Source organism: Pochonia chlamydosporia, chromosome 3 (genome assembly GCF_001653235.2).
Source record: "Pochonia chlamydosporia 170 chromosome 3, whole genome shotgun sequence".
Lineage (NCBI taxonomy): Eukaryota > Fungi > Ascomycota > Sordariomycetes > Hypocreales > Clavicipitaceae > Pochonia > Pochonia chlamydosporia.
The window spans coordinates 5075823-5099509 of record NC_035792.1 but is presented as its reverse complement, the minus strand read 5'-3'; the positions used below and the strand labels follow the sequence as shown (position 1 = coordinate 5099509).

Here is a 23687-nt window from a genome sequence, read left to right as displayed (position 1 = left end):
TAGCCCGTGACATTATCCCCTTCCTCCCTTCCGTCCCCGACCGTGGCGCCGGGGTCCAGTAGTCGTCTGATACTTCTCCAATGGCCCGTCATACTTCATGACTGGGCCGTAAACCGATTCAAACTCTTCCATCGCTTCTGTCTCCCGTAGAGCCTCCGCTGGCTCCCATGTTGCATCTGCATATCCACGCCAGCGTACAAATACTTCTCTAAATTTCCCGCGTCCACGGTTCTTCCAACGAGCGCAGAGGATCTCTTCCACTTCCCATTCTTGCACGCCGTTCTCCTCCTGTATCGGCGGCGGTTGTGAGTCGTCAACTCGCTGCCCGGGTGCCGGGTCTTGTCTAGCTCGGCGAAGCAGATCGACGTGAAATCGTGGGTGTATAGAACCTGGCACGTCTAACTCCACGACGTGTGAACTGATGACTTTTGTGACTGTGTACTTGTGGTGCAGCCAATCTAGCTTCTTGCATGGTCGTGGTGACCTGTAGTTCGCCATCGATAGCCAAACCTTATCTCCAACTTCAAATCGTTCGGCTGGCTGCCTCTTTGCATTTGTTGCCTCTTCTTGTTGCTGCTGGGAGGCGGCAATCATAGCCTGCATATACTCCGAGACTTCCTGCAGACGGCTAAGAAGGGCGTCTGCCTTGCCTTCCTCCTTGCTCTGGGGCGGATCTGCTGGATCCTCGACAGCCACTGGTTCTACATGGTATCCGTGTTCGACAAAGAACGGGCTGATCTTCGTCGCTGCGGATTCACGGTTGTTAAGGGCCAGCTGTGCCACTGGGAGGAAGTCCCCCCAGTCCTTCTGCATGTATGATACGTACGCCCGCAGGTATGCCTGTATCTCTTGGTTTGCTCTTTCCGGGCCCCCGTCCGTCTGTGGGTGGTATGCTGTACTTAACCGCTGCGTCACCCCGGCTAGCTTGCAGAACCTCTTCCAGAATCGACTCAGCCAGTTGCTCCCGCGGTCGCTTACGATAGACCGTGGCATTCCATGAAACCTATAGTGGCATTGTAGGAAACGTTTTGCACACGCTTCTGCCTCCATCGTGTCCATCACTTCCAGCGTTACAGCCTTCGTAAGCCGATCCACAATTACCCAGATATATGTTGCATTGCTAGGCCCTGTAGCTGGAAGATCGGTAATAAAGTCCATTGCTAAATGACTGCGTGGTCTGTCTGGGATAGGCAGTGGTTTCAGGAACCCTCTCTTCGACTGGCGCCAAATATGGCCACGTCCGCATACGTCGCAATTTGCAACAAATCGTCGAACCAACTGCGACTGTCCCGGCCAGTAGAAACTGCGAGCCACAATCGCCAAGGTCCCCTCTCTTCCTGGGTGGCCGGCGGCAGTTGAGTCGTGTGAGTCTTGCACGATGCGCGTCCGAAGGGTGTCCTTTTCCGCCTCGCCTTGATTCCCCTTCTCTCCAGAGCCTCCAGGTACCCAGATTCGGTCTCTGAAGGTCAGTCGCTTACCAGCGTCGATGCCGCATTCTGATATCTGTACCTTCAACCCTAGCGCGGGCGGAAAGGCCCGCTCTCGTTGCCGTACCGCCTCGTACGCTGCCCGATATATCTGGTCGTCCTTAATTATTTCGTCCCAGAGCGCCTGTAAATCGCTGGCCTCAAACACCTTCATATCTGGCGGGGTTGGTGTTTCTAGTCCGATTCTGCTGATTCGTAGTCTTGTTGATTCCGGAATAGAATTATCTGGGATCAATTGGATCACCCGCCCTCGTTCACGATCGTCATTTATATCCTGCGGGGCATCTTGTTCGCGGCGGGACAGCGCGTCCGGCACGGCAGCCTCACACCCGGGACGGTAGTCCAGCTTGAAGTCGAATTGTGAAAGCTCGGCAGCCCATCGGCTCTGGCGTTCCGTCAACTTTCTCCGCGTCATAAAGTATTCAAGGTTGCGGTGGTCTGTTAAGACCGTGAATGTTCCACAGCTCCTTAACTCTGCACTCCATGTGTCCAGGCACCTCATGATGGCCAACATCTCCTTGTCGTGGATCGGGTAGTTGTACTCTGCGGGCGACAGCCGCCGCGAGTAAAATGCACAAGCGTGTCGACGCCCATCCTTTCCTTCCTGGGATAATACGCCTCCAAGCGCATAGCCCGAGCAATCTGCTTCCACGAAGGTTTGCAGGGATGGATCCCACTGCCTTAGAATTGGGGCGTCGCAGAATCTTCGCTTCAGTTCTCGAAACGCCTCATCCTCTGCTTTACCCCAGCGGAAGATGACTCCTTTCTTCAATAGTGCATCTAGTGCCTTGGTAATCTGTGCATAGTCGGGAATGAAAATCCGATAGTAATTCGCAAACCCAAGGAAGCTTCTGACACCTTTTACGGTTGTTGGCACCAGCCACTCACGGATGGCCTGTTGCTTCTCAGGGTCGCAAGCAACCCCCTTGCCTGCTCGTACAATAAAGCCCAAATATTTGACTTCCTTTACGGAGAACTCGCACTTGGCCGGGTCCAGGTGCAGACCAGCATCTGCTAACGATCGGAGGACTCGACGCACTTTCATCTCGTGTTCAGCCAATGTTCCGCTCGAGTAGATCAACACATCATCCAGGTACGCCGTGACGAAGTCGTCAAGGTACTTATTCAGCACGCTATTCATGTACCGCTGGAACGATGCCGGAGCGCCACTCAGGCCAAAGGGGCATACGAGCCACTCATACAGCCCGAATCTGGTCCGGAACGCCGTCTTCTCCTCGTGGCCCGGGGCCATGCGAATCTTGTGGAAGGCGGCCACGACATCTAGTTTCGTAAACCACTTGGCCCTTGTCAGATTGTTTAAAGTCTCCGCAATCAGAGGCAACGGGTAACGATCACGCTTCGTGATTGCGTTTAGTGCGCGGTAGTCGCAACAGAATCGTAAGCCGCCGTTTGGTTTCTTCACAAACAACACTGGGGCAGCTGCTGCCGAGCTGCTTGCCCGGATAAACCCTCTATCCAGCAGATCCCGCAGTGTTTTCCGCAACACGAGGAGCTCCTCGCGGGACATACTATACAATGGTCCCCACGGCAGTGGTGGTTCGTTCCCGTCGCTATCACGTTGCAAATGTACTTCGTGGTCGACCCCTGGTCGGTGCGGAGGCAGCTTCATCGCTTCTTCCGGCGAGAATAGATCTTTGAATTCGTCCAGCACTTCCTTGGGAACTGTCTTACTCGGATCCACTGGCTGTTTTGGCCTCAATGCCTTCTCAATATCAGACAGGCTGATCGCTTGCACTGCGGCCGCGCCGTGCCCTCGGCGCTTCCTCCCTCGGCGGCACTCTGCCGCAAACACAGCCGCCGGCACAACACGGGCGGCTCGGATCGCCTTTACCCCTTCGGGCTCTTCCTGTCCTAAGAGCCGTATGGTAATGCCGGCAACCCCGTGGTAGACTCGCTGTTCAGCCGCGTCGTATACCACCTTGTTCTTCTTCATCCACGGCCGGCCCAGGAACACATCTTGGCCTAACCGCGGAACGACATAAGCAAAGATGCGTTCGTCGTATCCTCCAGTCTCCATCATAAAGACTACAATCCCTGGCGACATCACGTCTTTAGTCGCCTCGGAAAACCCACCTAACCGCCTTGGATTCCTGTCGATAAATGGAATCCGCAGTCTCTTAACTACAGCTTCGTCGATTACGGCGTAGCAGTCACATCCGGTATCAACAAGGGCGCGCACCTGAATACCTCTATTAACCCGTGCTTCGATCAGCACCGGGTCACTATTCATCTGAGGCCGAAACTCTGCCCAACTCTGGATGTCCGCCTTGGTTGGCCCCGAGGCCCGCATTCGCCTCGAGGCTATTCTTTTCCCGCCCCTTCATCTTCACTCGTCTCGGACGTGGGTTCCGAACTGTCTGACGCCTTGGGCTTGCTCGCCCGACCGACTTTAGCCTTGCCTTTCTTCTGATTTCCTGGAAACACCACTTGGGCTGGGCAACTCGCAACAAAATGGCCTGTCCGCCCGCAACGATAGCACCGTCGTTCGTTCCGCGGCAATTCTGGCTTCTCGGCAGTCTTGTTTACCCCCGCCATCTTTATGTCACCGTCCTGGTCCTGTGATGAATGTTGGCCATGCTGATAACCTCCTGAGCGAGCCTTCTCTTCTTTTGGCACGGAACCTCCACGGGCTTCTAGCTTCTCCAGTTTCCCAGCAATTTCCTGAACTCGGCTTAGCCATTCCTGATATAACGTGGGTAGGTGCGCAGTAACCAAGCATCGTTGCAGTTGCGAGCTTAAGGCGTTCTCAAGGAACACAATCTTTGCGCTGTCTGGCCAGTCGCCTCCACCTGCTTCCGCCAAGGCTTGTTCAAACCGGGGAAGGAATGTGGCCAGCGACTGATCTTCGCGCTGACGTAGAGTCCTCAGTGAGGTCGCTGCTCGTGACTGGATATTACTGTCCTTATACGTGCGGTCAAGGTATCGCATTAACTCGTGGGGGTCAAAATTGCCGCCTGGCCCACCTGCCGCGTAAAACGTGGCCACGACCTGTTGTGGTTTTTCTTCTAGGCACGAATTAATAAGATACCACAAGTCTCGGTTCCCGTTATAATAGTGTGCATCGAGTTCTAGCTTGTCTCTCATCTGCCTTGCCCAGGCCGCATAACCTTTCCGGGAGCCATTGTACTTTGGCGGGTTTGGCAATGGTTTCCTCTTGTTAGGGCTCCCATTTGACTGTTGCGGAAGCTGCGCAGCATCGATGCCGAACAAGCTCTCGCTTGGCGTTCGCGTTGGAAGCGGTGGTTGAAGTCCTTCCTGAGGTTGCGGCGCCGTCGTGCTGTTGGCGAGATGCTGCGTTAACGCCGCCAACTGGGCTTGCAAGGGCCCCAAGCTTGCATTGATCGCTTCATGAATACGATGGTCGATCCACTGGTGCTGGGACGTAGGACTATCACCGGACTGTGTTTGCTGCTCCATCATAGCGGTCATGCGACAGGTTCCGCGATAGTAGATTGATTGAGCTTTAGATATGTAAGGGGCTGCGCCGCTGTTTGTTCAACATAAGGGTGCCGTATGATTGTCTATCTAAAGCTAGGGAGAAAGAAAGGAGAAGAGCAAGCTCGAGGCTCGCCTCGAGCTTGCGCAGTTAAGTTGCAGTGGCAACTTAGGCGAAATTAATCCAATTACACAACCGACCGTCTGCACGGCGCCGAAGCTCCGGGCCCGGCAGAGCCGGGTCCACAGCATCGGGCATAGCCCGTGACACTGGGCCTGTGCTCGATATGGTCGAAGCTAAAATACAGCGGGACCAAGCGTATAAGAATGGACGACTCTAGCGACTCGGCCTCCCTAGTACCCGGATATACCCGGAAAAAACGCGAGTTTCTTGCGGCAAGGGGAAGAAGTAGTGCGAGAGGACCCATAGCGACTCATCAAGATTTCGGAGCACTAAAGGGCCAAATGTGATTGGCCGAGAGGGCAAAGATCACGTGCAAAGTCTTCACAGGGTAGAGCATAGAGACCTTTCGTTCCTCAAGGCATGGACTGCTGCCCGCCGTGTAATAATTGGATAACGCGCTCCAAAAAGACAGGGCTTCACTTAACGCGTCTTCATGTTAACTTTTTCGACGTCTGTGAGGAGTCTGCCTTATTAGGAGAATCCACCAGGCGTAATACGTTGTGCGAGCGGGTGTGGGTGTGTAATGAGTCCTTAGTCTTCGGATTAATGGCTTTAAGCCAACTTACTTCCCGTCCTCTGCGCCCGCTGTGGCGAGAAAAAGCTGGTGGGTGACTTTACTAGCAAGCGGAACTCTGCTGACAGCACCAAGAACTGTTTGGACTGTTGTAGTCGGTGCAATTCTTATGTTAGTTCTGCTCTCCCCACTCCTCCGGCCTAATTATTTGATACTAACTAATAGAAGAACTCTAGATCTAGAAATGCAATCCTGTCGTTGAGAAAGGTTATTGTGGGGCCTCCCTTGGCAGAGAGACTAGCCTTAAAGAGAACTAAAGGAGATGCTAACCTTTTGCCTCCTAACAAGAGATCTAGAATACAGCCTACATCTCTAGAGAGGCTATAATAACAATATATAGCTAGGATTTTATTTAGTAAACTAACTAGTTAGCTGCATATTATGCTAGGGATGCCTATTCTATTAACCTATAGAAGCTTAAAGCTCTTTAGATCTCTAGCCCCCTTACTGCCTGTGCAGTTAGATACCTATTTAATTGCTTTACATTCTAACCTATCTACTATTTAGAGTAATAAGGTTAATTTTAAGCACTCTTATTTAACTGTAAGGTTTTATAAAGGCGGGAGGGACTTATAGAATATTCTATCTAAGGCTAAGGCGAGAGCAAAGCAGGCTATTATCTAGTATAACTATTATTTATAATGCTATATAGGGGAGGCTATATTATAAACTTCTATATTATCTTAACTTAGCACTTTTAAAGGTTCTAATAGTTATAGAGAAGGTATTCTTGTGCTATAGTTATGGTAGTTTATTTTTTTCAGCGCATAAAGGGCATCCTGTGCAGCGACATATCTGTCGAGATTTGACCCATATTGGAATGGCAGCATGCACATATTCTGTGCTGCTTTCCACATGCCACCATTCGAGCTGTGACTACTGCCAGCCTGAGTAGCAATGTGAGACGTCTCCCCAGTCGAAGATTTGGTCAACCCGTCTGCCAGTCTGTTTGACGGGGATGGCGTTGCCGCAGATGCGACATCCCCGCCCACTATCACTGGAAAGAAGTGTGTTTCTCAGGCCAACCTGGCCTGGTATGGAAGCCATGGCCCAGCAACGCTCTCAGAAAGATCTCTTCCATTGTCCAGCCATATTATGGCTCGCCAGCTATCTCCACAGCTAGCAACCTCCACGGACGCTCTCTGCTCCACGACATACACCTGCTTGCTTAGAAGGAGACATCTGCGGACTACCGAATGCACCAGATTGGCCTGCCCTCGCAGATGTCTAAAGTACGCTTTCATGTCTTCCAACTGCTGCTGCCGTGCGCTTTGCAGATCCTCTGGTTCGTATGAGCTCTCAATGTTTCTCTGACAAGTAGTAGGAATCGTCAACTGGAAGACGCGGGTAGAGGAAGACGGCAAGCCCGGCGAGGTGCAAGTCCCTCCCCGATGAGCTAAAGGCATCATAGTCCAGATGCCGTTGATAAAGCTCTGGGCTTACGCCATGCTTTTGCCCGATAAGGTTCAACCAGTGTGGTGATGCGTAACCTCGTAAAAAGACGAGCGACGGACGGGTAAGGCTATCATGGGCCCTAAAAGTACGGGCATCCTTTTTGGTCGTCCCAAACGGCCTGCAATCGCCCGTCTCCAAATCGTGTACGACCACAAAGCTGTCCTTAATGTCCCAAGGCACATTTAATGCTGTGAGTTGAGACGAGGCTGAATCTCCAAACAAGTTGCCCGCAGATCTCAAGAAATCGGACAGGTTGTTCAAGTCCGGCCGAGGATAGAGGTGGTCTGAGCCTGACCTCGCAGCCATTAGTTGAATGTGTCGTTGGAAGTTCCATTCCGGCTCTGTTTTGCAGGTCAGTCATCCAAGTCGTGTTTGCTTTAGCCAAGAGACAAACCTTGCTGCTGAGACATCACCACAACTTATTATTCCGCCTGCTAGTAAACGTTGCTTCGGATGATACAAATGCTTGCGGAGAGTTTGCCCACAATGAGGCAGCTGTCCTGTGCGTCTTTTTCAATTCTCACCCACGGGATATTAAGCCCGTGTCATGCGCCTGTGATATCAGGACCAAGCAGAGACACAAAACATCCCTTAACGTCTCCAAAAATTCAACAGCGATGCGTTAGGAACTAATACATAAAATGTAGACGCAATTGCGTTTTGCATTCGAACGAGGCTTAGGCATCAACAAAGCCAACCTCAAGCTGAGCTCATAAACCCGGTCAGGTAGGGTCGCCTGTACAAAGGATTGGTGCAGACCATGAGGCGTGTCCAGTCGCACGATTGAGCACACTTGCAGCCTTGTTGGCCATTACATGGGACCTACTTGGTCAGATACACCATTCTGGACAGACATCATCATGGTTAACGCCAACACCGAAAGTGACCTAACCGCTCGTAACCCCGCTGCACCATTCTACTGTGCTTCATTCTATTGGTGCTAACAGTTTACTAAGGTCATGCAAGATTCATACTGTTCAGATAAATTGCTACATTTTCTCAGGCGAATGCGTTCCACTGCTGCATATTCACACTTTCAAGCCTTTGCAAAATATACGCCTTCACCTTGAATCACTCTTCATTCTAGTTTACCCCTGGTACCACTCTCGTTGCTGTAAACCTTGAAAGTGCCATACAGGCAGGGATCCACTGTTTCATGTCAGTAGACCGATGGTCCTGTCTTCACTTGATGTGGGATACTAGCGGCTCTCATGCCCTTTGTCGCCATATCAACGAGAATTAAATCAGTCCCTATAGCACGTCAGTTAGGGTCAACGTGGGCACACTTAGCAGTGGTCAAGATATACCTGGAGCTCCTATGACGGATACACCTATTGGATAGGGTTCCCTTCTTTTGGTTACGATGGAATCAAATGTTGTTTGCCCAGCTTGGACGAAAAGTCAGAACTGCAGACATGGAGCTTTGGAGCAAAGTACCAACCTATGACCGTTACTTCAGGGGCTCGCATCATGGGAGACATGTTTAGCGAACTGTAGCCGCTCAACATGGCGAAGGGTCTTTAAACCTTAGTTCTGTTGCGTGAGTGAGAGAGGTCTGTTTAACTTACGGCGGCGTCGAGTCTCGATAGCTTGGTTTGCCAACTTCTATGGGGAAGATCATGACCGTAATTGTGTCGGACTGGGCGTCAAAGATGTTTTCAAGCAGCCACTTCCGGTAGGTCTCAGATCGATTCCAGTAGTAGTCCCTCTCTTCGAGTGAAATGGTTTTGGACACGTCCCTGTGAGATACATTCAGCCTCCGCCTGGAAGAGACACAGCAGCCTAGGTCTTACCACTGCCAATGCATGGCTCGATGAACAAATGGCGGCTTCCCATACTTCGTCTGATAGACTTTTCGGAAGTCTTCCAAATGTAGGTATGAATCACGGTAGTAGGGGTATCCTCCGGCCTGTCCATCGTTAGGCACTGCGTACAACCGACGTTCACAGAACGTACCAGCTCTAGATACTTTGCGATATCGTCATGTTCTGGTCCGTCAGGCAAATCCGTCTTCCACTGCTCTGCCAAAGATATCTCTGTTCTTTTCACATTAAAGGTAGCCTCCAGTCCTTCGACAAATCTGTTAATGACTGCGGATTGAGCTTCATTAATGGTGGGAAGGTAATCTAGAGGATAGAGAATTCGCACTGGTGCCTGTGACCGTCGGTTAGAGCTGTTCAGACATACAGTTTATCTGTAAACATACCTGCTTCGGAGCCTTGAGCATTGGGGAGTTCCCATACCAGACTGAAATAAAATCGTGGAACCGAGTGATATCCCGTCCAAAGAACACCGGCATATCAAATTTACTGACCAAGTTAGTCAATGGTTTAGATCCTTGCTTTAAGCTGAATATTTTGGCGATGTTTTTGCTTACTCAAATTGACCTACAACGCCAGAAGTGTCCATGATTCCTGTAGATGGGCGAATCGAATGGCAGCCGTTATAGTGCGCAGGCTTGCGGCCACTTCCATTTGCTTAAACGCCAGGTTAGATAAAGATTTTCTATCTCACAGGTAAGCACAAATACTTACTGTCAGATCCAAATGAAAAGTCTAGCCAGTCATACGAAGCAACTCCTGCAGCACTTGCGTGGCTGCTGCCAGACGGCACCTGGTATCCATCCCCGCGAGGATTAAACGGGGCTGTAAATTCTACGCACTCCAAGGGCTCCTCCCTCATAATCATTGCCTGCAGTTTAACCTTGCCGACAATTATAGCGCCTGCATCAATAAGGGTCTGAACACATGCAGCATTCTTGGACTTTGGCGGATATAAGTCCTCCCATGCGCGATTGCACAATGTGGTTCTGTGGCCCGCAATATCAATATTGTCCTTCACGCTAATCCTGGCTCCATCTAGAGGTTGTGAGGCAGAAGGCTTAAAGTAGCTTCGAGATGGTACAATCACCCTTCCATTGATACCTGCCTGTGTCGAGTCGAGAGTGAGCAAGCTGAATTATTAGTCAAGTTTGTTCTCATAGCCTCTCAGTATATAATGCCTTAGCCACTTACTTGCCCGACCCATCGGATGAAGGCTTAAAAGTCTTCATAAAGCAAGCGTTAAAGTCATGGTAAATCTTCCAGGGCTGCCAAGTTTTACCACCAGCAAAAACGTAGGGACCTGGCTTGACCTTGGCCTCTAGGCTGCCTTTAAGAAAATGCCAGTTCTTAGTCCATTCATCGAGAAGCTGACAGGCATCTGTATCTAAGGAAGCATCTGTAGAGTTACTTCCAAATAGAATTACATTAGTGAGAAAGTCTGGATGGAAAACGTCATCATTTTCTAGCACTGTCGAGCGAAATTTCATGAGTTTTGACTTTGATATGACTCGGTCAGATCCGACTAAGTAGACCAGTACGAGGCTGTAGCTCGCATTTTTAACTGCCTGAAGGGCTGGGCCGTGGGGGTTCTCGTAAAGGGCGGACAGGAAGTTCTGTGAAATGGTTAGCATCCCCACGCGCAATTGCGAGCAACATGCCATCCGGAGGCAGATTTTGTATTGTCGCAGGAGATAGCATACCTCGGAATTTGGCACCAATAAATACTCGGCGTCACCTGCGTTAACGGTCTCCTCCACCTGAAGATTGGACGGCGCCGTCGTCATTGGGGGCAACTTGGAGCGAAGATTCATGCTGTCGACTAGATTGTGCAAGATTGGGACTCGCATCATTGGGTTTCTCAGATAAATGTGAATATTTGGATGGAAAAAATTCTCTGGGTAGTGTGACCAAAGCCGACTTGGCTGTAGGCTGCGGAATGACAGATAGAACCGACCTGGGATACAACGAGCCTTGGCCATCTGGTCTGATACATTTGCCCTCCAAAACTATTCGCTGCAACCCCGCTCGCCTCGACAGTTCTCCGCAGTTATTGCAGCAATGCCTCGCGCTCTGCCCTTGAGTTGTAGAGCATCTCCCAGCCCTTGGAGGTGTTGTGACTCGTCTGTTTGCTCGGAGTTTGCTAGGGGCGGATATAAGCGCACACGAGGATGTATTGCCAAGGTCCATCTTGAGGGAAACTACGGTTGGCTATACAATAAAAGCTGTGGCTATCTCTTACACCAACTTGGGATCATTACAGGACTGGTCGGTATCACGGACCAAACCTGTGTGCCGATGATAGGCTCCAAGTATCTTTCTCGCCTGCGACAGCACGGAACTTCAAGCAAGCAAGAATCCAACAACCCCTCTTCGTCAGAGGCAGCTTTGCCTCCTCGCTCACTGATTTTGAGCAAAACTATCAAGTTGCAGCCTCCAGACAAGATGAAGTTTGAGCCCAGGTAGACTTGGTCCTCTCTGCTATTCATCACTCAATGCTTATCAATTGTAGCTTCGTTGCGGTTCCTGGCTATCGCACACCTCCGGTGCCGAATTGGGGAGTGAAACAGGAGCTAGAAATGGCTGCAATCAATGTAGAGTCAGTCTCACATCTGCACCTATACATATATGAGCCAAACTACGCCTCGCCAGACGATTTTACCTGGGAGAACTTCCTAAAGGCAGGTAGCGATCTTGCTGAAGATTTGGCGCGTCTTGCAGAGGAGGTATGCTAGTATTGTAAGCACCGGGAAGCCTGCCATGACTCTCGTTTCTGATGAATTGTAACAAGTGCCCAAACCGCCCAGTTATATTCATCGCTCATTCCCTTGGTGGCGTCCTATTGAAAAAAGTAATTTGCATTGGCCCAAAGTTACCAGACAGTATTGCTCTAATTCTCTTCAGGCACTCCTTCTAGCTCATGAGAACGTTCACGATGCACGATTCAAGCTAGTCATTGACTGCCTCTCAGGCATTCTTTTTCTTGGCACGCCGCATTCTGGCAATACGGATGCAGATACTTTGATCAGCCACAATCAGATCCTGCATAGCTGCGCAAAGATCTCTGTTGAAAAGCAAGCCTCAAAGCTTCCGCTGCAAGATGTTCATGCGCTGGCAAATTTGGCCGCGACTTTTGAGCAGATTGCAAACATACCTATTTTATCAGTCTTTGAGCATGCTGAAAGTCAATCAAACATGCACACCATTGAAAGGTTCTTTGGCACCAAGAAAAAGGTAAACCACATATATCATGTCAGTGAAGCGCAATTAGAGCACCGGCTCACTTTATCTAGGCCCTAGTCGATGAACAACTTGCGACCGTCTCTTCAAATGCAGAGCAAATGTTGGGCATCCACTTGTCTCACGGGGAGTTGTGCAAAATATCGCGTCTGCACGATGTGCACACATCTCTTTCCGCGAGAACTTTTCTTCGACGTCTTCTTCAGGACATGTCAAGTGAGTTTGGACTCTGTTCAGAACTTGATCAACCAGACTTCAAAAAAAGGTTACGTTACTGAACAATGGTAGCACACGAATTGGAACGCTGGACAACCGGTAGGAGCAGGGCAGCAAACGAGCCAGGGCAGGGCCTCATGCATACTCCGTCTAATCCCTTGAACCCCCGAAACCTCGCCACTATTCAGCCTCTTCATACAATCAACAAGAAACCGATCCTTCGCTCTTCTCAAAGTTCCAGCATGGATGGGCGCGCTACGCAAAACCACGAAAAGCTTCCACCACACTTGGACATGGTATCCGCAAGCCGTGGCCGACTCCTGGGGTCAAGGACGGCCAAGCTTCCCTGCTTTGTGATGGCACAACACTCACCCAATACAGACTTTGTTGGCCGTATTGACATATTTCCTCTGATGGATGGATGTCTTTTGCCCCGGCAGACTCCAGGGTCGAAAGGCGTTGAAAGTACCCAGTTATATGCGCTATGTGGCATGGGAGGCATGGGGAAGACTGATTTGGCAGTCGAATACGCCTACTCTAGGCGAGACAAGTTTGATGCCATCTTTTGGCTTGACTCGGATGGTGTGTCACAGCTGGCAACAGATTTTGGGCGAATCTCCATGGAACTCGGGCTTGAAACACCCGAAGAGGCACAAGATCTCGAAACGAGCATTGAGATTGCTAAAGCGTGGTTCACCAAGCCATCTAATAAAGGGAAGCAAGAAGGAGAAGCTCCAGAAAACAAGTCTTGGCTCCTGATCTTTGACAACGCAGACAACCTGGATGTGATTACCGACTACGTGCCTCTTACTGGAAACGGGTCTATACTGGTTACCAGCAGAGACCCTGCTGCCAAAACCAAGTTCTTTGCTCATGGATCCGGTATTGATCTGACACCTTTAGGGTCAACTGAAGCCGTAGAGCTGTTGTGGAAATTGGTCCAGCGATCTAGTGAAGGCCTCAGTCAAGATGAGCAGAATGCGTCTCAGGCCATCGCTGCTGAATTTGACGGCTTACCATTGGCCTTGATCCAAACTGCAGGGTACATTCGTTGGAGACAACTGTCTATGCGAGAGTTTGTGGATCAGTATCGCCCCGATGCGCAGTACAAAGCGGTGCACCATGTGGCCAGTCATTCACACTTGCGACGGTATACACACACTTTAGCCACGGCATACAATATTCAGGAACTCAGTCGGAGTGCTACCAAACTGCTGCAGCTTATCGCCTTTATGAATCCAGACAGAATACAGGAGGAAGTCTTCCTCAATCCAATGCCACAGGAAGCCGATAACGACTATCTTTGGACCTTTGAAGTCTTTGACAGCGCCAGGCACGAGCTCCTCGCCACTTCCTTGATCAAACGCAACATTGACAAGAAGGAGCTTTCTATTCATCGAGTTATTCAAGCCGAAGTACGGATTAGGATGTCAGAAAAAGAGCGGTACGACACGTTCAGAGAGGCCACGGCTCTTCTTGCAGTTCTTTGGCCTCCAGGTAATCTCTGCACTCAAGCAAGCGAGCGATGGCCGTTGTGCGCAAAGCTCCTGCCTCACTTGGAACGATTATACCAGGTGTACAATGATTATTCAAAGGCTTGGAAACGATGGGAAGTGGACCCAGCACTACCTGAGCTGATGAACGAAGCCGCTGTGTAAGTGACATGACAGAAGATACCGAGTTTGAAGACAATTAAAATTATTGGATGCTGACCACTCGTAAGATATCTTCATGAACGAGGATTCTCTCACGACGGGAAGCCCTATCTGAATCTGGCACTGTCACTCTGTGAAAAGGGCAACTTGGTTCACGAGCCACTCATCAGCGATATGCATCTCACAATGGGTGCTCTATCTAATGAAACCAATGATGCTCAGGCGTGTCTTGAACACAACAGCTTGTGCCTCGCCAAACGTAAAGAAGAAGCCGCCAATAATAACAAGCCCGATCTTCGTCTCGCCTTTGCACACAGCCAAATGGGCATTGCCTACATGATGGTCAAGAAGTTTGCGCTTGCTACCGAATACTTCAAGCAGTGTGTAGAGATGTTAGATGGGCTGGATATCGACGTGGACGAATACGGGTTCCCTGTTTGTAATCTTGGTCTGGCATACTGGGTTCAAGGGCAGCTTCAGGAAGCAGATGGCACTCTTACTGCACTTTTGGCACAACGTGAGAAAAGACATGGCAAACTGGACAAGGTGTCATACAAGTAAGTACCGCTGCCTCCCTTTTCACCCGTATAGAACCAACTCTTCGAGACAGCTACTAACACTGGCACGACTTAAGAACCGGCAGGGTCCTCCAAGCTCTCGGAAATGTCAAGATGAGTCTAGCAAGACAAGCCGAGGAGCGGGGCAACCAAGAGGAGGCGAAGTTGCTGTGGAACGAAGCATTCCAACTTCATACCTGGTGTCTCCAGCAATACGAGTCAACGTTGGGAGAGTTCAACCACCGCACAGCAGATGCTTGCCACAAGCTCGCAGAGCATCACATACGTTTGAAGAATCACGATACTGCACAGTAAGTTTCTCTCTGTGATGCGTAGCTGCAAAACATAGTACTTATCTCCAATCAGGGACTACCTCGATCGTGGCCTCAGCATCTGGGGCGAAAGGCCGTGGTTTAGGAATGAATCAGCCAGGTCATCTTTCTTGCGTGGATTTCACCTCAAGTCTATTGGCGGGAGAGAAAACGAGAAAGAGGGTACCTGGTGGATAGAGCGGGCTACGCTGCTGCGCAAGTCGATTTTACCAAATGAGGCGGCGAAAGGGTTGGAGCCAGCTGACTTTGATGATTTGGTTTGCTTCTGGTCAATTTAGACAGTGCCGAAATGCAGATGTACTAGGACGAGGGACGATGATGTGGTACCGACGACAATACAAATACCCCAACCAATATAGCCAGCCAGCAAACGACCCCCTCCCTGAGACTAAAAGTATTGTAACATCTTAATTCTCCTTTCATCCTCTCCCATCTTGCCAAAATGCTCAACCTCTTTCTGCTTAACCCTCACATAATGCGTTAACAACTCTTCCCCAACCCAATCCTTCATCTCCTTATCTTCCGTCACAGCATCAATGCTCTCCTTCAATGACTTTGGCGTCCTCTCCGTGATGCCTTTCTCTCCAAGCTGTCTCTTCGCCTCCTCAAAGCTCAGCGCCGAAGGAACCACTTGACAATCCTCCATGGCCAAGTGACGCTGCGACAGTAGACCCTCCATGCCAGCTGATATTATTGCAGCCATGAACAGGTACACATTTGCCGTGGCATCAAGAAACCGAATTTCCCAGCGATGATGATTCACTTGCCTAATAGGTAGGTCCTTGTTTCCCGATCCGTACGCAACCCATTCTCCTGCACAGTCGCCTGCAACGCGTTCATAGCTGTCGTAGTTTGCTAGTCCGAATGCACATAGACTTCTTACTTTTCTCAGGATACCAGCTAGGAAATGGTTCTCATTACCTTGTGCTGGATTCAGTGAAAGATGGGCGTGCAGACCGTTCTTTGGCCCACGACCACCACCAACTGGCTTCGGAGACAGTTGTGCCCTTAGACCATGACGAATAGCGATTGTGCGAATAGTTTCTTGTGTCATGATCAGTGCGTCTATGGCTTCCATAGGCGGCAGCGGCGACAGCGCAATCTCGTACTGATCTGCCATTTCCACATGGAAATGGTAAATTTCAATCCCTGAAACTTTCAATGCCGACACAATCTCATCTAGAATATTCCCCATCTCACCTCTCAGCCCAGTACTCGTCGAATACCCAATACCCTGGTCCAAACACGCCACAATATTAAACCCTTGATCCAAAAAAGAAAACTCAATCTCAAAACCCAACATAATGCTGTAGCTGTGCGTGGATCCAAATTCCGAAAGGACGTCACACAGGCGACTGCGCGGACATCGCGCCGAAGATGCGACAAACCCAGCTCGAGAAGTTCCGCACATGACGGACGCATAGTTGTTCTTGAACCCGCACACCCGTAGCGATTTCCAGTCCGGAATGAGTAGCCATTCTTCGATGCCGTCAGGGAAACATGCTGGGGCGGTAGATATAGGGATAATAAGACAGTTTTGGGCGAGGGTGTAGGATTGTTTGTTCTTGGCGAGGTCGAGGGCTACGCTGCGGGAGACGATTCGCACGCGGAGAACACCGGAGTAGTCTATCCACTGGAGCCGGAAATACTCGACTCGGGGAGGGAAGTTGATGTCGGTTGGCATTTTCAAGTGATGAATCGGTGGTTGTTGAGGGGTAGGATGGGTTGAGGCGATTCACGATTACTGGTTTATATGATGATTGTTCGACAGACAAAGACGGTCAGATGGATGAGCCTGTTGTAGAGAAAACCAGCTTGAAACCAGATCTGCGACCATGTGTAGTTCTCCGATTAACAGTCTGCAGCGACAACTACTTCTGCATGCAGGCAATATAATACGACTGCCCAAAATGTCGAACTGCATGTGATATGTCGACGAGGCAAATACATGGATACATCCTTGTCAGCAACCATCCCCATCCCGTCCATGCAACTCAATCCCCGCCCAGTTGAGAGACTTTTGCTGCAGTCAGCGCAATCGTAACTAGGCTCGCAAGGCTCTCCCCCAACAGCAGTCCGCTTGCGAAAATCACAGAATGTCCTGCTTGTCCACCATTACGTCGCTTGTGCACCAAGTAAAGAAGGCCACCAATGGCACGGGTAATCGTGAAAGACGGTGTGTTGTATATCCCTGCCAAAAGTGTCAGGTTAAAGATTTGGGGCATCCGAGGTTACGTTGGGCAGCTAGTTGCTCATACCAATAGCAAATGCGACACCGCTGGGTAGGAACTTCTCCCACCACTGACCCGAGTATCGCATCTTTACAACTGTACCGGCTGCAGATAATATGGCCGCGCCGAGAGCAAAGGGGGCAACGCCTTCGGGCAGTCCGCGGCCCATCAGGAGTCTTGCTGTGCTTAGAACTAAGAATGAGGAAGGGACTCTGAATAGAGGCCCTGGTATGGTGTATTGTGATGCATATAGGCGGTAGATGCTGCATGAGACGAAAGCACCTACTATTGAGCCGATGATTTGACCCCAAGTCTGAATGTCTGGTCGTGCTCCAACAAGGTGTCCGACTTTGAAGTCATAAGAGAGATCGCCGGATTGATTCGCGCCGGCTTGTGCGACGGCTGCTGAAAGTAGATTAATGATGATTCCATTCGGATTGGATTGCGAGATGATTGACGCGAATACTAGTTGGGACACTGACGGCGTTAGTACACATGGTAGGGTTGCTCGCTAGTGACCATACCTATAGCACTCTCGGGGTTGTAATCCGTTTCTGCGAGAGATCGTATGCCAACTACAGCCATCGGAAGTGATAGGAAGATGGCCAGCATGGTGTAATACCATCGTATCATCCCAAACATAACTTGCATGGCCAAGACGCAGGCAACTATTGCGACAAAGAGGATCAATCCCAATACTGACCAGGAGAGAGACATTTCGGATGCTTCCTGTTCATCTTTTGTTACGTGCATGCCAGATATATTGCGGCCGTCAACGGTTGGAGAGTCGTCGTCCTCAGTCGACACAACATGATAAGCTGGTTCGCGGCTTTCAAAACCCAATCTCATTTCAATATCCCTCCGAAGACTTCTTAGCTTCGTTCTGACTTGTCCATCTCTTTGACAATAAACCGTGTGGGCAGGTTTAAGGATAAACCACCCGAGCTTCACCGAGGCATCTGCCAGCAGCGCTGCTAAACTAACCCATATGATCCATCCTCTTGGTCCGTTCTCCCAATCATCTACTTTCCCAGGAGCATACCCTTTGGACTTTGCGTACGGTGACAGGATTCCCCATCCGACGATAGCACCAACTAACATGTGGATGGGAATTGTTGGGCCTGTAATTATGCCTTGGCCGAAAAAGCCGGGAGATACATCGATAGACCATAGCCAATCTTTTGCCGCTGGCTTCCCAAATATGGGAACGTTGTGCAAAATCGGTATGAAGAACATCACAATGGTCTATGTGTCTCAATAATTAGTGGCAGCTTTGGTAAAAGGGGAAACATAACTCACAAGCAACCCCGACATTGATGCGCCTTTGATCAGCCAATTCACCGCCGAATTCCAGTCTATGCTACTCGCTCGCGAAAACAAGGGCTGGTTCTCTTCCGAAGGGCCATGGCCGTACGACAGTGTATGTTGTTCTGACTGGACGTTCGACCCCGAGGCACAAGGTCCCGGAAGCGTTGGTGTTGGCACCGGTGCCTTGTGATGAAGAGTGCTTATCAAATTGGCAGTAGCTCTGGCTCCAGGCCAAGGTAAATTCTGCCGTTCAATGAAATGAGGTCGCAGCCAAGCAGCAAAAATGAGTCCAAAGAAGCACAAGGCAACAGACCAAAGCGCAAGCTTCTGCCATGCCATAACCAACGGGCCATTGTCCTCAGGCCCTATGAGATACTCTAGAGCTGGAATCACCCCGACAAAGCCAGCAGTCACGGGCATGGCACCAGTGGCTGTAGCTACGCTTACGAGCAAGACATTCTCAGCTGGCGAAAACGGCACGCTAGTGTATCGAGAAATGAGCTTGAATCCTGCAAAGCCTAGCAGGCTAGACACCATAGACATTTGACTGGCGACTCCGATGCGAAGGCCATAGTAAGTATTGGAAAGATTGATTAAGACGCCAATAGCAAGCCCTGCCAAGACGGCGCGAGGAGTAAGGCCTCGGGTCACCGTTATCTGGTCATCCTGTGAGCCACGCGTCGAAGGCGTGGCTGGAGGATCGGCTGGCTCCCGGTGGACGGTGATGGGGACATGGGCATTCATGTTGAAGTCAGCCAAAGCCTCACTGAACTCTGGCCATGAAAATACACATCTAGGTATGCAAGAAGAGTTGCAATGTGCAAAGTTGATGCCGGAGATGTCAAGGGAAGTAAGGTGGTCTGTCTGCCTGAAGTTGGGTGGTACGGGACTTGTTAAGGACACCACCACTTTTACCGTGCACAGTGCACACTAGGGTGTAAAAATGGGTACCCACGGGAATCTCACAGGTACCCGCGACTTTTCCTAGGCATCCATGGTTCCCCCATTTTAGCACTTAGGTATAAATTAGTGTGAGGGTTTGGAAAGACTTATTCAATCTACCTAACAATATTATTATAAAGAGGAAGAATTAATCGAAATAAAAGGAGAGATCCCCTAGGTCTCTCCTATAATATCCTCTATGTGCACTGACTATGACGTTGGTTGTATAGGCAACTACTGGACATGGGTACCGCGACCACGGTCGCGATTAACTATATCGTGACGACGCAACGAGGCCTTCGGCCGAGTCTCCTTCAGGGTCTAACCCGTCACAATTAGGACCTATAGGTACCTATAAAATTTGCTGGGTCCTTATGGGTGCCCACTAAGAACCCAAGCTATAAAATCCCCATATAAATATTAGCTTAGTAAGTAAATAAGTAGCTTTTGGGTTACCTATTAGCCAAAAAAAAAAAAAAAAAAAAAAAAATAAAAACACCACCCATGGGTATTCTAGGTAACCTAAGTTACCCTATGGGTACTTCTTGGGTTGCTCTTTGTACCCAAGTTTACCTAGTAGAGCCAAATGGGGCCCCAATTCACAGCCCATGGGTCTTTTGCACCCTAGTGCACATCACCTTACCTAAGCATCCACCACGGCACAATAGAGCTGTCTGCGCGTTAACGCATACTAGCGCGGAACAGGCAAAAGGATATCGTCAAATATGCTAAACGAGAGAACAAGAACTTCATAGAGTTAGGGTATTTAACAATATTAAGCTTAACGCCACACGTGTTTACACAAATTAATAATAACACTACTATTACGGGCTACGCCCGGTATCTAACGTCGGGGACCCATTAACCGCCCAGACCCCTCAAACGCCTACTTTTTACACCTAATTACTATATTTTAAAATATTAATATAAAATATAAAATAAATAGCTAAAATTAAAATTAAAAGATATTTAATATATTTTATAACTTAAATTTAAGATTTATTAAATTTTATTTTAATAAAAGCTTATTAAAACTTAAAATAGGCTATTTAGAAATAAAACTATAAAAATAATATTAGGAATTACTAAGTAAATACTAGTATTTTTTTAACCTTTATATTTTTTTTAATTATAAACTAAAATAAATAGTAAAAATAAAAATAATATATAACGTAGGTGCATAGTGAGCTGGCTAGTATAGTGAGCTAGCTACCTAACTACACCTTCTTGCAGATATTTTACAAAAGAACAACCATAATATATAAAATTAATTTAATCTTTACTGCTATCCTCTTTATTAGATGTTTCTATATTAGTCTAACATATGCGCGCATTATAACTAGTCTTACCGCACACACCATATTGCTATCCCTTTGTCTTATCCCAGAGCTTGTAACCTCTAGTTTTGCGATCTTCTTGCTGTATCTGCTCTTCCACATTATTCTAGTCCTAAAGAGCTTATCCCTCAGCAATAGTTATACTACTGCCTTAACATAAATGTGTTTTTTTAGCTCTATGCTGCTTACTTAGTAGTATATTTGCCTCTTAAAGTTAGTTAACCTTAGCCTTTAAGAGGGTTATCTTGTGTATTATTTTGTATATACTCTTCACAAATTAATCTATAGCGTCTAAAATTAATATTAGTAACCTTTCCTAATAGTAACTAATTTATCTTTTAATATAGTTAGTCTATAAAGTTACCTTAGTTAGGTTATTTAGGGTCTTTAGAACCTATAGATTTAGTAGCTTAGGTGCCTCTTTAACTAGTATTAGAGTTTATAGCCTTATATCTAGATGTAATAAGATATTATTTAGATTAAATAGAATAAGTCCTATACCTCTAAAAGCTTCTTAGATATTTTCTTTAGTTATTATAGCTTTAAAGGTAGTATAAAACGTGGGAAAGAAGTTAGCTTGTATAATATATATAATATATACTCTTATAAGTCCTTTAATTTCTTTGCTATATGCCTTCTTTAGCAGCCTAAAATAGCTAATATCTAATAGCTAAAGAATATAGAATAAATAAGATAGCATATAAAGCGTAATAATCTTATAGTCTTTATAGAAGACTTTAAATTTAGTTAAGTAGTAACTTTTATATCTATCTAGGATAAGAAGTTAATATGCACTATAACTTTTAGGTTTAGTATACTTTTTAAAGTGCTAGATCTAATCTATAGCTTTCTTATTTATAGTCTAGCTATTATAAGTTATAGAGATAACCTAATCCTTTAGTAGCGCGCTATCTTTATACTAGTTTCTAAGGTAATATTACCCTATAGCTATAATAAATAGTAGGATAGCTTTACCTTAGGAATTAATAGATTAGAGTACTAAAACCTATTTTCTATTACCTAGTTAAGCTAAACTTAGCTTGCCACGTCTATCTAAGCTTATAATTACTATTATAGTTAAGATTATGCCTATTATAAAGCTAGTCTTATTAAAGTTATAAAAATCCTTATCTTATATGCTATATTTTATAATAATATTATATATAAGCTTAAACTAAGGTTTAATTATCTTTAGATCTTTATATAAGGCTCTCTAATAGTTATATTAACGTGTAAAATATATAGATAGCTATAGTTAGCACTTAATAAAGTTTAAAGCCTAGTTAACTCCTATAGGAGGCACGTTATAATTAGCAAGTAGGCAATTTACTATATCTTATATACTACTAAGCTAGGAAGGAAATAATCTTAAGTCTAGGTTAAGAATATGTCACGATAAATAGGATTTAACAGCGTCTGCAGGCGCTAAGCCTTAAATAGAGCTAGCCTAACCACCTAATAGCTGGCTAGCCACCTAAAATATACAGATAATAGCTAGAAAAGCTATTTAGATTACTATAAAAAGTTATAAATAACCCTTACTAGATAGAAGAGATTAAGGATTATAATCCACATCTATATTGTCTATAACTACACTTTTGTAATAGTTATAAGCCTAGTCTACACCTATCTTTCTACTGTAAATTACTTAACTATATAAACGCTACTATAGATTAACTAGAAGGTTCTTCCCAGTTAAGCCTATAAGGCCTAGCTAACTGGAAATAGTAGATATTAATTATTAAGAAACTAGCTATAATTAAGGGTATCTAGTACAGCTTAGACCTAGATATAGCTAGCAGGAAGGAAATTAAGAAGCCAAATAAGCTACAGCCCAGTAATATAGAAGCTAGAGCAGTAAGTCTTGCTAACCTAGATAATAGTTAATTTAAGAGGCTTAATTTCCTTACTACTAAGTATTATATAGAACTATAAAGCTATATACGCTACTAAAAGGCTCTAGTAAGCATCTAATAATATATTATATTAATAGTAGGTAACTACTATAATATAATTGCTCTAGAGACTAATATTATAGAGTAGCTATTACTGCTTAAAGCCTATCTTAAACCTACTTCTTAGAAATAAGAAAAAGAAGTCCTAGCAAGGTATAAGCTAGTACTTAAAGCACTAAACTATACAAAAATTAAAACCTAGGTTACTAGTTAGCAGAAAGTCCTAATAGAAGCCAAGCAGCTAGATCTACCTAACACAAAAAACTTACGCCTAATACTTAACTTTCTTACTTTAGTAGCTTTAATTAATCCTATATTTTTAGATTACTAGAATAATAGGATTAGGAATAAAGTAAATACTGCTAAGGAAGGCTAGTAGAAGAAGATTCCTAATAGCATTAAGATTAGTAACCTATTTAAATATAACTATTATAGTTAGAAGGTTACTGCTAGCAAGAGCGCATTTATAGTAACATTCTAATAAGAGAAAAGCCTATAAACTCTATTAACCAAAGAAGCTACAGAGAATAAAGAAGAAAAAGCCAAAAAGAAATCCTAATATTAATATATCTATAGCCTATACTACTAATATGTAAAGTATTAGTATTTAGTTAAAGAGGTAAGACTAGCTAATTAGAAACCTAATATAGCTATTAAAGCTAAGGTTTAATAAAAGCTATAAGACCTAGCTACTAAGAAAAAAGTTAACTAGATATTATAACAAGCAGCTAGTTAATAACCTAGTTAGTCTAAAAGTTAGGACATTAGAGGCATAGCCTTTATAGGCTAATATAGTGCTATTAATTAACTAGATTAAAAGGATTAAATAGATCTAATAGAGCTAGCAGTATTATTAATCTAAGCAAGTTAAGAAAAGATCTATCCTCTTAGAGACTCTTTTATATTAGATTCTAGATTAGACACATATATCTATAATA

The 23687-nt window shown here is 46.7% G+C and overlaps 7 protein-coding genes across 7 annotated transcripts; 1 reads left to right on the top strand and 6 right to left on the bottom strand.

Annotated features, from left to right (window-relative positions):
- Window positions 1-2839: 2839 nt before the first annotated feature.
- VFPPC_17626 (aspartyl protease domain-containing protein) lies at window positions 2840-3738 on the bottom strand (the record flags this gene model as incomplete). The annotated part of the gene is made up of 2 exons (XM_022429319.1): window positions 2840-2844; window positions 2892-3738. The coding sequence occupies 2 exons, from the start codon at window positions 3736-3738 to the stop codon at window positions 2840-2842; spliced, it is 852 nt and encodes a 283-aa protein (XP_022285643.1).
- Window positions 3739-3809: 71 nt separating this feature from the next.
- On the bottom strand, window positions 3810-4928 carry VFPPC_17627 (hypothetical protein; the record flags this gene model as incomplete). Its single annotated transcript, XM_018289099.2, has 1 exon — window positions 3810-4928. One exon carries the CDS (start codon window positions 4926-4928, stop codon window positions 3810-3812), a length of 1119 nt encoding a protein of 372 aa, XP_018142772.1.
- A 1789-nt stretch (window positions 4929-6717) lies between these two features.
- On the bottom strand, window positions 6718-7566 carry VFPPC_05346 (hypothetical protein; the record flags this gene model as incomplete). Its single annotated transcript, XM_022428451.1, has 3 exons — window positions 6718-6997; window positions 7047-7497; window positions 7539-7566. 3 exons carry the CDS (start codon window positions 7564-7566, stop codon window positions 6718-6720), a joined length of 759 nt encoding a protein of 252 aa, XP_022284536.1.
- Window positions 7567-8234: 668 nt separating this feature from the next.
- On the bottom strand, window positions 8235-10790 carry VFPPC_05344 (amidase; the record flags this gene model as incomplete). The annotated part of the gene is made up of 12 exons (XM_018284554.1): window positions 8235-8305; window positions 8357-8407; window positions 8464-8544; window positions 8598-8674; window positions 8725-8895; window positions 8950-9065; window positions 9113-9310; window positions 9363-9465; window positions 9534-9633; window positions 9691-10109; window positions 10171-10592; window positions 10680-10790. 12 exons carry the CDS (start codon window positions 10788-10790, stop codon window positions 8235-8237), a joined length of 1920 nt encoding a protein of 639 aa, XP_018146103.1.
- Window positions 10791-11274: 484 nt separating this feature from the next.
- Window positions 11275-15254, top strand: VFPPC_05343 (tetratricopeptide repeat domain-containing protein; the record flags this gene model as incomplete). The annotated part of the gene is made up of 9 exons (XM_022428450.1): window positions 11275-11438; window positions 11489-11702; window positions 11768-11827; window positions 11881-12210; window positions 12270-12432; window positions 12505-14086; window positions 14156-14644; window positions 14731-14955; window positions 15011-15254. 9 exons carry the CDS (start codon window positions 11275-11277, stop codon window positions 15252-15254), a joined length of 3471 nt encoding a protein of 1156 aa, XP_022284535.1.
- Window positions 15255-15364: 110 nt separating this feature from the next.
- Window positions 15365-16660, bottom strand: VFPPC_13820 (glutamine synthetase, catalytic domain-containing protein; the record flags this gene model as incomplete). The annotated part of the gene is made up of 1 exon (XM_018291592.1): window positions 15365-16660. The coding sequence occupies one exon, from the start codon at window positions 16658-16660 to the stop codon at window positions 15365-15367; it is 1296 nt and encodes a 431-aa protein (XP_018146101.1).
- A 310-nt stretch (window positions 16661-16970) lies between these two features.
- Window positions 16971-19259, bottom strand: VFPPC_05342 (oligopeptide transporter; the record flags this gene model as incomplete). Its single annotated transcript, XM_018284552.1, has 4 exons — window positions 16971-17167; window positions 17235-17684; window positions 17732-18452; window positions 18507-19259. 4 exons carry the CDS (start codon window positions 19257-19259, stop codon window positions 16971-16973), a joined length of 2121 nt encoding a protein of 706 aa, XP_018146100.1.
- Window positions 19260-23687: the final 4428 nt, after the last annotated feature.